General features: G+C 47.5%; 1 protein-coding gene and 1 pseudogene across 2 annotated transcripts in view; both read left to right on the top strand.

Annotated features, from left to right (window-relative positions):
- The window catches only part of PDPR (pyruvate dehydrogenase phosphatase regulatory subunit), a 567407-nt gene that overhangs the window by 163911 nt on the left and 387483 nt on the right, over positions 1 to 16013 (top strand). For both annotated transcript variants that reach the window (XM_085640040.1, XM_085640039.1), the window contains exon 6: positions 3122 to 3243. In XM_085640040.1, the coding sequence (XP_085496166.1) occupies positions 3122 to 3243 (122 nt within the window). The remainder of the gene's footprint in view (positions 1 to 3121; positions 3244 to 16013) is intronic.
- Positions 15047 to 15204, top strand: LOC146773071 (5.8S ribosomal RNA; annotated as a pseudogene).

The following is a 16013-nucleotide window of genomic DNA, read 5'->3' as shown; positions in this document are numbered from 1 at the left end:
TGGTTCTTTATCTGACATTTTGGATTTTTTACTTGATCCACTTGTTAAAGGTCAATTGGCTAAATTCCATTTGGGTAAATTTGGTAACTCTGGTTTGGCGTTAGTGATGTACAGTATCAATTTGATTTGGGCTCAATTGATTCCTTTTGCTGATTCTTTTCAGCTGTTCATGGCATTTTTCATGACACCCGCTGCGTCCTTATTCCCTTATTCATGTCCCCAGCAGCCCAACACACAAATGGGACTTCTTAATTGCACTAGTTGCCTGTTGACGTTTTTGAACTACAGTAAGTGCCACTGTTTTTGCAGGCAGGCACTCATCCAGAATTTAATGCAGCATTTCGGTATTGTCACTCGCTATTTGCTGAGCACTTGGATTTATTCCAGTTCTTTTTCTATTGCAGTCCCTTCTGTGCTAGAAAGGGAGTGGATTTAGCCTGGGATCCCATAAATTGGCTATTGCGGGTGGCAACAGGAAGGGGTTGTAATACAGGGTGAAGGGCCATCAGGAGCGAACCTCCTAGTCAGCTCGCAAATTTATTTTTAGAAACTCTGCCACAACAAATTGGCAACACGCACAAATGTGACAGTAATTCTGTTGTGGTTTTCTTAATTGATTCCAAGCAGAATTTCTCTTCCTCACCCTTCTTTTGTCATCTCAACCTCCTGTCTCCCTACAGTGGCCTCCTCATTCTCTAGGTCCAACTCACCCTCATCTTGTTCTCTCATCACCCTGCTCCCTTCCTGCCTCAATCTCCTCTTTTTTCTTCACTAGCCTTTTACTTTGATTCCACTTCCACTATATTCTTCTCTCTCACTTCACCTTTCTTTCTCTGCTATACCTTTCTTACTCTATCCCTCACCCACCCCTTCTTTTCTTCACCTTACCTCCTCACTCTCTTCTTCACTATCCTTCCTCTCTACCTCACCCTTCTCCCCCTCTCTCTCTCTCTCTCTCTCTCCCTCCTACCCATCTCCCTTCCCTCTGTCTGCTTCAACATCTACTCTTTGAAACACAACCTCCTCTCTCTTCATTTCAACCTCTTCTGTCAGCCATACCTTCACTGCTGCTGCCTGTGGGGGGTAATACTTGTGTCTTATCTATGTGTCTATAAAGTAAGCTCGAACTTCTTCCGTACAAGTTGTCATTGTTATGTGGGTGTGCTCAAATGGAACTCTCCACTGGCAGCTCTCAACATTCAAAACAGTGGTAGCACCAAGGCCTGGATCATACAGTGTGTGTATACAGAAGATCTACAAAGACTTGGGGCACAGGAATGTTTTAAAGAGATTGTAAAGGGCTTTGTCACTTTTTGAAGTTGTTGAAAGTGTCTTCTGCTGTCCATTTACTTTAAACAAGTGTAATAACAATAGGAAGACTCAGTCAGGGCCCACAACTGGCCAAACATCAAATGTGAGCCTGTTCCTTCCCACCATGCCTGTCAAGAGCACAGATTGTGAGGATGACGACTGAAATTGTAATTTCATGGCTAGTTTTTCTACCAATATTTGGCTGCCAATCCTTTCAGTACAATGTATTTTAAGGCGAACAGTGGAAATGTATAGCTCATGTGAGTGCCTCAAGATTGAACAGTTTATCTAACTTTTGATTGGCAAATTTCCTCCTCTTCTTACGATCTCCAGCTTCTCTCTCCTCTTCCATCACCCTCTTTGTCACCATCACCCTCCCCACCCATCACTCTCTTCTCCCTTCTGTTTTACCACTCTCCTCTTAACGCTCTTTCCGTGCACCAACACAATTTAACATTTGCTCATTCTCCACTCTAATTATTTTTGTTTCTCATCATCCTAATCCATTCTCAGCTGCATCCTCCACCTTCACCCTTCCCTACTCCTCACTCCGTACTCACCACTCATCGATGCCACAGTTCAGGTCTATAACCCACATTGCTCATCGTTCTCCTGCCATATCCTACTTTACCCACCTCTAACACCATCTTCATCACATTCTCTGCCTGATGACACACATCACTCTCCTACTCCTCTGTAATCAGTCCTTCTGTCATGTTTCTTCTCTTCCCCTCTGCTTACTATTTTACTCTTATTTCATCCACCTATTTTCCATTTTAAAATTTTCAATTGTACATTTTGCTTCTTTATATACAATTTATTAATCCACTAATATTATTTAACTTTCTAAGTTGTGGTAGACCACCTGAGTAGGTTTCGTGGTCCCCCAGGGTTCCCTAGACCTCGTGTTAAGAAGCATTGCTCTAACTCACTGACTGTTTGTTTGGCTTTCTGACTCACACACACTCATTCATACTCCTATGCATGCACTCGCTCATTCAGTTGCTCACTTACACATTCACTCACAGTGCTTGCTAAATTGACAATACACCAACAGATTTCAGAACCACTAACTCAAATAATACTTTGAGACTTTTTCATATTTTGTGTCTTTCAAGGCAGATAATTTAAAATAGACTTAAATCAGTTCTTGTGTACAGACCGCTTTAGCTGTCTATTCTCAACAGACCGATTGTATCCAATAGAGGTTCAGGGTGGGTTTGATGTCTTTACCTTACTCATGATTCAGTGACTTTCTTGCCAAAATTTCAGTCCTCTGCTCCTGATTTCATCACTTTCCTCTCTATTCTCTTTCTTGTCCAAACCTAGGAGCATTTTCAACTCATTGTGTTTCAATTGGTTGAGTTGTATCCTTTTACTGCTGGTGTCAGACTTTGTGTTGCAGTGCACTTGTCACTATTTTCTATTCTTCATTCTGTTGCCTCTTGCTCTCTCTCCATTCCCACCTTCTTGCTGTCATTATTAAACAAGCATTGGCATTGCCAATAGGACTCGCCTTTGGGACCTTATAAGTGTTTAGCCATGCAACAGTGGATGTTGTTGCACCAAGGATATTGTGCTGCATAACTAAATACTTAAACGGTCCCAAAAGCGAGACCTATTGGCTATGCCAATGCTTGTTGATTTTTACTAGCGATGTTTATATGCCCTTTAATTTTGGGCTTAGAATCGCTGCTGTTCAAATAAAAGAACGAAAACGAAATTAACATAATAGATAACCAGCATACTTGGGACAAGTCAAATCTTTGCTTTTCTTGCACCTAATCGTCCTTTATATGTGTCTCTACAGGTGTTCAAATCCATGAGCGAACCAGTGTCAACCATGTTCTTGTGGAAAAAGGCCACGTCACTGGTGTCGAGACAGACAGAGGTCATTTGGATTGTGAATACTTTGTCAATTGTGCCGGTCAGGTGAGTGAAATGTTAACTTCCTCACTAAGGCCAATGAGACAACATTTTTTAACATTCTTCTGACTTTCTTCTGACAGCGAGATATCTAACCTGCAGGTCATTTGCTCCCTGTCATACTGGCCTGCCAGCACTTGAGCCTCTTATCTATTTCCAAGCACACTGATAGCAACTGTCAGTCTTCCTGGCCGTACCTTTTGTTGTTGCAGTGGTTCTTCAAGTCCGTCGTAGCAGGTGAATTCTGAGCTTGTGAAGGTTCTAGACAATAATGAGTAGTAGATGTATGTACCTGCCCTTTTGGGCTCATGCTTGAGCTATTAGAATCCTTTTGAATCTTTCTCATTTCATCTTCGCTGCTGTTCTCTGAGGAGAGGTGATGTTTGTTCTTGCATAGGAGGCTGATATCTTTTTTGTACATTTGGTCTCAAGAAGTGAGAAAGGTCATAGAGTATAGCAAGCACCTTGCCCTGTTTTGTACTGTTTTTTTTTTTTTTTGAAAACCTTTATTGACAGTTCAATAAGAACAAGTATGGGCCTACAACCCCCCCGGGCCGGCCGCTAAGCAATCAGAGCAATAACGACAAGTATAAACACAGGCAGCACTTCGGGGAGCAAAATCGTACTGCTAATACTGTGAACAGCGTAAGTAGGGCACCAGGAGAAAGAGGTTTTCATTTTATGATGAAACAAGGCAGAAGGATCAGGTGACAAGCAATTTTAAAACAACGATCACGGATATGCAGAGTAATGAACGTTAGCGATTTACAGCAATCTATTCGGTCAATGGCGCAAACACAAGAACATCAGGATGGGGAAAAACATAGTATACAGTTGCGCCCGCAGTCCCCCGCCAGAACTCCCCAAGAACACCCCGGAAGTTGTGAACACGTGGAACGGCAACGAGGCATAGCAAAAGGAGGTGTATCACGCTGATCCCAGAAAAAGAAAAACAAAAAGAATCAGAGAAGAAAAAGGAGGCCATGGAAAAAAAGATGAAAGAATACAGAATCCCCTCCCCCAACCCCCCACCCTGCACCTCTGCAGACGAGTACGGCCCCCCCCCCCCCCCCAGCAGTGTGCCTGTCGCCCTGGAACCAGACCCTAAATGTAGGAGAATAGGGAAAAAGAAGTAGGAAAGGACCCCCACCAGACGGGGGGGTAGAGAAAGTATTTATAGATTGGAGGAGGGCCTTCATAACAGACCCCCGGCTTCTCCCTCCCGCACGGTAAGGTTCTCCTAAAGTGAACAAGGAACAGCACAAAAACAATCTTCTCAAACCACGATGGGGAGCATTATGCACCTATTGTGCCAGTAGCCATGTCAGGAGAGCACACCACCCCAAGCCCGCCCGTCCACTAGGCGACCACCCCCGAGGGGCCAGCCTCATCCCTGACCACTCTGTGGAATTCTGCCCATGCCAACCCCTCGACCCAGCACCATACCCAATGTTCCTAGGCAGAGGAATGTCCAACAACGACAGAGAAGCGACGCACACAGGTGGGGTGGAAGTCTCTGAGCATCAACACAGTCCGCCGCGTGAGGAAACAGGCTTCCCAGTGCTGCCCCAGGATCTGCACCGCACGCAGGGCCCAGGAAGGCAGAAGCAGCCAAAGCAGACATTAGTTGCTGGAGTTGTCTCTGGGTCGCAGGAGGGCATGCACGGGATGAGGCCACCACATCCCACTCAGGTCCAACGCCTCCGGGACAGATCAGGCCCTCAGAAGGTCGAACACACTGTAGCATACTGGCCGGGGCGTCCAGTCGTGTACTAACCTCAGGGGTGGCCGCCACAGCGTCCTCCTGCGCGCAGTGTGGGTAGACTCTGTGTTCGTGCGGACAGGCGGGCCGCCACTGCCCCAACTCCGACGCAACACCATCGAGCTTACTCCCCAAGATCACGAAACCATAAATCAAGGAGGAGTGAAGAGTACCAAGAGCCTCGAGGAGGTCGCCGTACCCCAGCTCAGCTCTCTGTGATCTCGCCGCCACACTCCCAAAAATCGTACGCTCACAGGCCCGCTGCGGCCCAGCGGACAGGATGGTAGGCTTCATCGACCCAAGATGGCCGCCAAGTATGCCCGACCCTCACCGGGGCCGGGACCCCGGGACAAGCGTCGCGATGTCCACGTCGCGGGTGACCGGGTTCCGGGGGCAGGCAAAAAACTATCCGTGGTCACGGGCAACAGTCGTCTCCACCACGGACCAGCTCCCGTAGAAATCCGGGGGCGGCCCGCAATGATCGGGGCAGGATACGGACGGCGGCCGGGCAGCTCACCAGCAAGGCAGGGGCAGTCACCGGAGGATCTAAGATTTGCACCCCCGGTCATGCACTCGGTCAGCTACACTGGGCAGTAGAAGTGACCACGCCGAAATGTAGGCCGAGTTTGGCACCGCTCCGGTGGGCCGACTCCACCCAGTCACCACCGGCCGCTGTTGTCGCACTGCCACCCGGCCACGGCGTCCACTCGATGTCCCGGCTCCAGGGCCGCACAGGCCGCAAAGTTCAGAGGCAGTTTTCTCCGGCGATAGCACGGCTAGAAACCTCGGAGTCACACAGTCGGGAGCCCCTCTCCTTCAGAAACACGACCACGTAGCACAGGTTGAGGATCTCAGGCAGGATATCCGTGCGGGATGCGGAGGTTCACGGAGCCGGGAGTCTACGCTGCCGTCCCGGTCGCCATCTTGGCTCCTCCCTCCTGTTTTGTACTGTTTGAGCTGAAGACAGGGGGGTATTGTGAGGCAGTACTGCTGAGGGATTATCTTGACAATGGATTAGACAGCTCTAGGTCATATTAGTAATTTTGTATTAGCATTGTTAAATAATGGCCAATATAGGGACACAGTATCTTAATTTCTATATTTCTCAGTTTTTGTGTTAGTGTCCCACACTTTTATAGAGAGTTAGATGTCCTCTTCATACTGCAAGAGAAAGAAAACTCACATGTAAGCTGGCTTTCAAGTTTGGGGTATGTAGGCATCAACACTTTGAGATGATAGGACCGGGGATTTGGGAACTCTACTACTTGGTGGCACGCTAATGTTTGCTCAGGATAACTCCTTTTGCATGGCATATGCACATGAAATCGTTATGTTTAAATCAGAGCTACTTAATCCTGTTCTGTTTGTTTATGGTGAGGGATATAATGTGATCTAGGCTGTTGAAGGCTACCAACAATGAATCAGTGGCATGAGTGCTCCACATAAAGCAACTCGGCAACATGTACCTCTCCTCTACTTGAAATGTATTTGAGAATAGCAAGGCGGGATAACGATGGTGACTTACAATTGTTAACTATCAGCTGTTGAAGTTGGAAAAAGTTGCTTAAGTTAAACTGGAAGCAAATAAAGTGGCTGGATAGTTGTGAGATTTTTGTTTGCCAAATGAACATGTTGGGTGGAACTTACCCTACAAGTAATTTGGGGATATTCCGTCCTCTAAGACTACATTTCATGCAGTTCAGTATTTGTTATTTATTTATTCATTTTTTGTTATAAAGTTGTAAAACCCTAAGAGGTAACAGAGTGCTTAACAACATTGAGCTTAGTGCAGGAACAGAAAAATAGCTTAACATTCGAATACATATTTTTTGTGTCATTTTTACAATAGTGCAAGCACATATTACATCATGACAGTCTTCCAGAACAGTGAAAGTACAATTTTAAATACAGCAGCTTGGTCTGTATTAAAGGAAAAAATTACTCTGCCAGCTGCAGTGGTATATGGAAGACGGGTAGAAGGCAATTGAGAAAATAATACACGCTCCGTCTGAAGGCGACCTCCGATGTCGGATTCGATTTTTTTTTTTTTAGTAAACAATCAACTTGAATAACAATGCGCTGTATCGTCGGACTATGTCTTCCCAATTATGGTACTGTGAGTTGGACTGTCTGGGTATTTGTCTCATGCTTGGCGACATTTCCGGGCGTCGTGGAACCAAGGCAGGGATGAGGGCGATGTTTGAAGCGAATGTGTAGGGGGGCAGGACGGAAGAATCATGCTTTGGCGGGGGGGTCTTGGTGAGTTTGCGGGGATGATGGCCTTAGTTGAGTTGTTCTGACTCACTGGTGGTGTCACAATAGGTCAGTCTTCCGAACCAGTCTTTGAGGGCGGGAGGGGTCGATCACCCCAGTTATGGGCAATCTCCAACATTTGAATACAAATGTTGTGTAATGGCATGCATAACTGTAGGGCACGAAAATACACTTTTCCATTTTTTCCATTGGGACCATCTGTGTTTTGTATCAAGCTGTACCCGGGTCCTGTGACCTACTGGGTTCCCCATTGTTGTGTAATGGTTAGCCTTGTAGGTAAGGCATGCCGTCTTAAGGGGTCGAATGAGTTTTAAGTGTTCTCTATTGGAGCGAGGTCAGAATGGAATTATTCTGCCAAATTTTCTAGAATTGGTAATTGCCCTGGTTGTAGAGAGGAGGGTAGTTTAAAGTGACTTACCGTGACCTAAGTAAACCAATTGGTGTGTTCCTATATTCTAGCCTAGGATGCCCCTAGTGACCCACGGCACTCTGAGGTGAATTAGATGCAGGAGAACAAAGAATGAGCAAGTGACTAGAGACAACCCAGAATCTAATTTTGTGACCGTGTGCTAATGAGGTTTTGGAGGCATGGGAACAAAACTATGAAATAAGCTAAAGATTATCATTTGTCTTTATAGCTATGAACTACTTACCAGTATTATTTCAAACAAACAAACCTCTTTTGTAGCTAACTTGTTTGCTGGGGCTCGTTATAAACCTAAACAGATCTTCAACTTTACCCCTGCTGCACCAAATTTCTAAAACTAGTGTTTGGACCACTGATTTATTTCTGCAAAGCTTTAAGAAAATCGATTAAGGTAGTGGGAAAGATCATAGGTGGTCCTGAAAAATAACATTTCCCTTAAACTCTAAAGAAACTTTTTGTCACTACCTGCGTAACTACCCATCGAATGTCCATCAAAATTGAAAGCTGTATCGTACATAGCTGTATTTGATGGTCTTTCTACATATAGCAAAAAGCTGTTCAGCTATTGTTTTCAGCATTTTTCTACTATAGCCTTTTGACTACCTCACTTTAAACATGATGTATTTACAATACAGAAAATTGTTGCCCTCAAAGGACTGTAATCCAACCATTTTATTAGCCCTCACAGTTGCCAGTCACATGCAATGTTACATTTAAGAACCTTTATAGGGGAGGAGCCTAGCCTGCAGCCGAGATGGCCGCCTAGCTCTTCGGCTCCGCCGACCCTTGCGCCCTTCGTCGATATCCTGGCAAGAATCCTGCACCTCCGAGCCCTACGCCTACCTGCGCCACGTCCCTGACCACGTTACTGAGACTCCGGTCGAGAACGGAGCTGCCCCGGCGGAGTTGAGCCCCGGTTTCCATTCCGGCCTTCCGAGCGGTCGCAGCCGGGCCATTGTTTAGTGGGGACGGCCGGCGGCGACGACAACGATAGCAGCGGCCGCTGTGGAGAGGGAGGAGCCGGTGCACCGGACCTGGAGCGCGGCGCTGGGATTCTCACAGCAGCTTTTTCCATGCTCGGCTGCCCAGCGCGCCCCGCTCGCAACATTGTATCCGGCTCTCGTATACTGTATCCCGGCCCAGCTGGGAGAGGGCCGGGATCGCTTCTTTGTTGCAGCCTACAGCAGCGGACGCCATCTTCCACATCGGAAACCCTGGTCTTGCCGGTGGGTTTCCCTGCACCACAGATTCCCCTGTCCTTGAAGCCTCTCCACGACCGGCTGCCTCCACGTTTCCGGCACCACCAGGGCCCCGCAGAGAGCTCATCACTTTCCAGATACCGATGGCTGGTGAAGGGGGCTTGCTTCCCGGGGCGCTCGATGGTTGCTTGCCTAAGGTGGCGGACGCAACAGCACCCTCCATCCTTGATCCACCGCTGGGGCTTCGCGACATCCTGGCAGCACTGGAGGACCTGCGGTTGGCCTTCCACGACTCTGCCACTGGTTTGGAGGACCGGTTTGATTGGACTTTTTCAGCTGGCCATGATGATTCTCCAGTGCGGCATGTTAAGCCACATCTTCAGTCGACTGTCGGTGGATCACCCGAGTTGAGGTATGTGGCAGTGACGGGGGGACGTGTCCCAGTGCCCGCTGCGGTACTCTTCGGCTCTGCCCTGGAGGAGTCTGACAATACTGCTCCCTTGGTATGGCCGGAGCTTGTGTCTCAGACGCCGTTTTGCCCATCTCTTTTGTCCCTTGGTGCCACGTTTCTGAGCGTCCTCCTGGACTTGCTTCCTGTACATCGGCCGGCCGCTACTCTGGAACTTATGCATCGTCCTGCTCCCTGTTGTACTAGCCACGGCATAGCAGTGGCGCATTCTGTGGTCCTTTACTATCGAGCTTCACTCCAGTTTGACTTGTCTTTTACACCTCGACTTCTGCAACGGACTCCATGGTGGCCCATCCCGTCCAGGTTGGCTGTACTGCAATTGGATTCTGTTGGACTGCAGATTCGAAGGGGCCAAGGCTGAGGAAGGGGGTTTTTCTTGTTGCACATTGATACGTATATGGCTGGGACTGGGACTTGTGACTGTTGGAGGTACATGTAGCATGGGTGTTAGGTCGGGGCCTGGGGTTGGGTGACCGCGGATAACGATTTTGCTTGTATTGAATAGATCCTTGGCCCTCCTCCGATCAACCGTGACATTCTTTTTCTTTTTCTTCTCTTTCTCTTCTTCTACATTTCGGGTACTCTTTTGGGGCGACAGACACACTGCTAGGGGGGGTAGGCCGTAGCCTCTGCATGCGTGTAGGGTGGGGGGTATATTTCCTTGTTGGGTTTTTTTTTTTTTTCTATGGGCCTCCTTTTTCTTTCTTTCTTTTCTCTTTTTCTCTTCTCCCTTTCTACTCTTTACCTTTCTCGCTTGCTCTTTCCTTTCTTCTTTCTTGGGTCGATGGGAGGTTTGGGAACTCGTGGGTAGTGCTTGGGGATCGTCATGTGATATGCTTCTTTTCTATCCTGATTTCATTGAGTGCGATTGATTACCTTACGGATAATGCTGCTGACTTTTCTGATGATCGTTGCCCACTATAGTCCTAACTGCATTGCTTTGATTCGGATCCTTCCAGACCTGTTGCTATGGACTTATTTCAAAACTTTATAAAAATTAAACCTCATCATCCTGGCGCTCGGCGGCACAATTGTGTGTAACGTGACCGGGTCTATTCGTTCTTGTACTGATATGCTGCTGAGTTGTATAATTGCTTGCTGATGTGCCCTTTATTGTCGAGGCCGGCCTGAGGGTTGTAGGCCCGTATTTGTCTGCACATACTGTTAAATAAAGGTTTTCCGAAAAAAAAAAAAAAAAAAAAAAAAAGAACCTTTATACTCTCAAAGGGTGTGAAAAACGCTATATGAGCACCAATATAATACAGCGTTTTAGAACGTGTGCTTAAAACGCTTCTGAAACAAAATCCTCAAATACATTCTCTCCACACTGCTACAATCCTTCAAATCTCTAGAACCAAAAAGCAGAACGCTTAAGTCTATATACCTTTTTTCTTAAAAGTATGGAATACTCACACAGAGGGTCTTAAGGAGATAGAATGCTATGTTTTATTAGTTGGAAAATATGAAAACTAGACTCTTCCAAACAACGTACTCATACACCCACCTAATCTAAATTGCTTGCTGCAATGTCAGTTGTCTGCTAGCCTTACAACTATAGCTTGGGCCCTGAAACAGCCATGTTTTTTTGTTAGAAAGGAAAATGTCCAGAGGTTGCTTAACTGGATAACATAAGGGTTAGACAGCCAAGATGGCAGGAATATTCTAACTGACCTGTTCATCTTGCACGCCACAAGTACTCCATCGTCCTGCAAGTATAGGCATTCTTAAAGGTAGCACAGGCTCTTGCTTCAGCGTGCTCCTGTATCCCCTGAGGGGGCTGCAAGGGCATTCTGGAAGATCCAAGGAGTAAGGCAGCACACAATGCACAGTGACACCTTATCTGGGATGGGCAGACTGGAGAAGCTTGCCTTCCTACAAGAATGTGGGAGACTGGAGCACGCTGGGTATAGAGAAGTAACTTGCTCAGATGCGAGACGAGGAGTTTGGACCTGCCAGGATGAGACAATAGTGCATATCCCCAGACCAGGCTGCACGGTTAGTGTGGAAGAACTAATTGGGAAAGGCTGAGTAGGTGAGAAACCGCAGCAGCTGGATGGGTCACAGTGTGCCCATGGTTGTCCCTTACTAAAATACTTAACCATCCTCGTCTACCTTCAAGCATCGAGAGACGTCTGCCTGATGGAGTGCATAGACCAGTGATCACAGGTTGACTGTTGATGTAGCTGAAGGCCACAACCTGAAGTGAGGGGCCCTGCGGGCCCATGAAGCACCCCCATACAAACAACAAGTGAGGCAGTCTGTCATCCTTTTGAGAATGCACCCCAATGTGGACCCACTAAAAAATGCTGGCCCCGCCTTCCCTCCAACCCCTTTTGTGTTGGCAGGAGGCACAGTGGTCTGGGACACAGGAACCGAAGTAGCACCTGGAGCAGCATACACGCCTAGCACTTATGTCAGTTGTGAAACTGATGACCAGTGGGCATAACAGAAAGTGGGACAGTCAAGTACTTGCAAAGTATTAAACTTTTAGGAGAGCAACAACACTGGCTCATTAGGCCGGGTTGAGTTTTGCATGGGAGTGATGATCTGGGAGACTGCCACTGACGGTTAGCTGCTTGTGCCTCCACCGCCACACGAGATGTGTTGATATATTTAGGATGGAAGTGGGCCAACAGCACAACAACACCAGAATCTTGATTGTGCTGCAACCTAAGTGTTGAACAAAAACAGGAAGCAAACAATAGTAGTACAATTCTCCTTTCCCAGAGTAAACATGGTGGGGACACAGAGACTTTGCTCTGCAAGTCACTAGATTTAATAATGAGTAAGCCTGGTTTAAACGAAATAGCTCTACTGCCCACAGTAGTGCGCCAAAACTACTTGAGCGCTCCAGGCAAAATGAACTGGATGACCAGGCTCCTAATCCAAGTGCACAGGCAAAACCAGTCAAGCTAGACACTGTACTGGAAGCAATCACAATCATAAGGGAGCCCTTGGATGCAAAGACAGACAGACGACGTCGTCGATTTGGTACTTTTGAGAGAAGACCAGGAGAAACACACTGACAGGGTGCCACAAACTGAGCAAACACTCCCGCTGCAAACAATGAAATTGCAAAAATAAATCCAAGAACTCAAAGACCTTGCCTGGTTTTTTGAGGTTAGGCCATAGGAAGCAGAAGGGTGTACTAGGCACAGCAACACTTGAATAGTAGACACACCTGAGGGTATAGAAAGTCAAGACATGTTTACATTTTTGGAGAATTGGAGATCCTCTGGACTAGCGCCACAAGGATGTCTTCCGTCTTATCATTTAAAAGTGTCCACCCTGTGCCGGCAAAGTCATCCTTGCCCCGGTGTGTCGCCTAGGCCAAGAACTGACAAATTACTACATTTCAGTGATCAGTGCAATATTCTGCAGACGGCTGGAAGGCAGGGCAACTCAAAATAGACAGCAACAAGGTCCTAATATTTCCAGATAATAGCTTGACTGATCCAGCATCACTTAATCAACTTCGTAGGGGTGAAGAGCAAGCTGCGCCGAATCGGCCTGAAATGCAGCATGCCCTGCCCCACCAAAACGAAGATTATAACAACATCAAATTTTAATTTTTCTTCACTGAGGTGGATGTGGCTTGGGATTGGGCTAAACAGCATTGGATACTGATCCAGGTGGATGCAATGTGAAAATGGGAGATGCAGAGAGGCAAATACAGACGTAAGCGTTAGCACCAAAACCGGAGCACATGGCCAAGGTATGCATCAGCTCCCACTCAACAGCAAGTTGTGAAGACAACAGCTGCATTTCTGCAGCCTAACTAAGATGACCAAAAAGTACCATCAGAAGCAACTAGCTCCAAAGACTGAAAGGTATCCCCCTTCACATAAAGTGAAGTGGAGGAACTCACCAGGGTAACACCCCAGTCGGTAAATGACCTGCTATGAATGTGACCTCAAACACTGGATAGGTAGGTAGCCTATTTCAGGCTTTTGTACTTTGGAGAAGAGACTTGGCTACATTTTAACTCCGACTCAAATGGTTTATGCAGGCACACTAAAGAACCATGAAACACCACTGAGATTGCTTGAATGTGCCTCCCTGAGCCTAGGTAACACATTAGAGAGAACAAAAGGTGCTGAACCTTAAAAGTATATGAAGTTTAGGGACTTAAAGGGGGTAATCTATTAAAGCACAAGTTGTACAACACCCTCCTCACCTTGTTTCACATTTATTTTCAAAGTGGACAAGGGGCAGTTCCAAGTCCGGCCCACGGAAGTGTATTTCAGTTGGGAAAGTTATTTTTCACTTCGGTTTTAGGAGGCTGCGACAGGCAAAAACCTTATTGTATCAGTCAGGTTACAGTTATGGTACACAAGGCCTCATTCCATGGCCAACGGGACAGCAGGCACATTAAGAGCACAACTTTGAAAGCAGTGGACATGGGTGATCCAAACTACAAGGTGATCCCCTCCCATAATCGCACACAGCTGACAAAACACAGTCATCCTTGACATGGATCATCAAAGGGCCAGGTCATGTTACTAAGAGATACCAAGCTGACACATACCTGACAATATGTGGAAGACACATCTCATGACTGCACAGGGGGGGAGACACTGTGGCGCAAGTGGAAAGGGCAAATGTATTCTTCCCCAAACATTGCATACACCAGGGTCATGTTGATGTGGGTGCAACCCTGGGCTGCTTCGAAATGAGGAGACAATAGTGAGGGGCATTATTTGTATGTGACTGGGTGATTGAAGGATAGATGGCCCCTGCTGGGTCTGTACTCCCTCAACACCAAACAGGCAACTCACTTAAACACCATAATACCACTGACAGCCATAGCCCAGCACAAACCGCTCCTGTTCGGGAGTAAAATATGGTGTTTCAGTGACGTTAATATGGACAGATCCCACCTGCCGCTGCTTAGTTCTCCAAAAACAAAGCTCTCCGACAAGCTGATGGACTGGGCAACAGGCTATAATTTAAGACCATATGGTCAGCAGTCTACCCAACGGAAATATTTGTACTATCTCATACACACAATACACACCCGCGTTGATACCTAGAGTGGAATACTTCTCCAAACACAGACTAATCACAACCACTTGCTGATGGGGCTGCAAAGGATCCAATGCTGAAAGACATGTACTGACACAAGAGAAAACTGCACATAGTCTTGCCTAATAGATTTGGAGTGCATAACTACAATGAGTTTCTAGCCCTAAGACACTCAAAGGGTGATAGAGCAGATAGACTACTTGTGAGACTTGCCCAAACTGACATGAACAATAACAATACTGCTTTTACGGCTAGGAGACACTCCTAATGTCATCTACTGCATACCCAGGCAGGTGCCAACAATACATTAGTTTAATACTACAAACAGTTCAGCCGTCAACGGCACATCCTTCATCTCAAAGTTGATACATAAATACTGCCAATGTGCATAAATAGACACTTGAACATTCGGCACACAGGGAAATTCCAGTTTTGTTGTTGGAGATAAATGTGGCTGTACAACAACTGGGAAAACATCCTGCAGCAATGGTAACGTTTTTTTCCTCCCATCAGTGTAGTCTGACTCCCAGAGGGGAAGCCTTGAACGGGGTGCCTGGGCCGTCTTGCCGTGCGGGCGGTTAATGGATGGCGTCGCCTTCCTCCCGCCTCTCCTGGGCCTGCAGGGGGGCGAACGTTTTCGAAAAGTTGCCTGTGACTCTTGGCGGTGGATCACTCGGCTCATGCGTCGATGAAGAATGCAGCTAGCTGCAAGAATTAGTGTAAATTGCAGGACACATTGATCATCGTGTGGCGACTGGTCAGGGATAGACAGGACTCGAATGGTAGGTACGGTAGGTTTTATTGAAAGATAGCTTTTCTTTCTACTAGTCTTTCTTTCCTTGGGGTCCGTGATGAAGGGTTTCGTGTTTTCTTCTCCCTCTTTCCCGTCTGCTTCAGGCTTTCGTGGGCGTCAGTTTGGATCGTCACTGGTTCTCCCCCACTCGGACAGGATGGGTCCCAGAAATAAAAGAAAGAAAAAGGATCGTTCAGGAGAATATTCTCTCGCGAGGAGGTACACCCTAAAACCAGGGCCGGGCGTGAGGGACTACCATAATAGTGTGTCAACGTGCCACTCAATACGTGCTACACCTCCGTGTGCGGGTTCGTAGTGTAGGTAGTGCGGGTTTCTGGTCAGGTGGGGTGATTTGGGGGAACACGGGTCACACAGGGGGATTGGTTGGTTTCTCCCCTCTGCCCATCCACCCTGCCATACGCCCTCGTACCTGTTCGAGCCACACCCCTCCCCTGGGAGTGTGGCGGGGCACTTCGCGGTGTCCTGAGCCTCCTGGCGTATTCCGTCCGTCTTCGCTCCTCTCCCTTTCGTCGTCCTCCGGACCGGATCTCTCCTCCTTTCCTCTGGACGCCTCCTCCAAGTCGCTTCGCTCTTCCCGTCCACCGCTTTCCTCCTCGCCTTCGTTCTCCTCACTCCTTTCCTCGCCTCGTCGCGAATCGTCTCCTAAACTCCTCCGGGGATCGCCGTCCGTCCTGTGCTGACTCTCCTTCCTTTTTGACGTCTCGCGCGTCACGACGTCACTCATGGGCGTGTACCAGCTGTCATCGGGATTCCACTTAAAGGGCCCGGCGTCGTCCGTCTCTAGAGGGCTTCCCCTGTCCGGTGAC

This window comes from Triturus cristatus, chromosome 12, assembly GCF_964204655.1.
Source record: "Triturus cristatus chromosome 12, aTriCri1.1, whole genome shotgun sequence".
Classification (NCBI taxonomy): Eukaryota; Metazoa; Chordata; class Amphibia; order Caudata; family Salamandridae; genus Triturus; species Triturus cristatus.
This window is presented reverse-complemented; position numbering and strand designations above follow the sequence as displayed.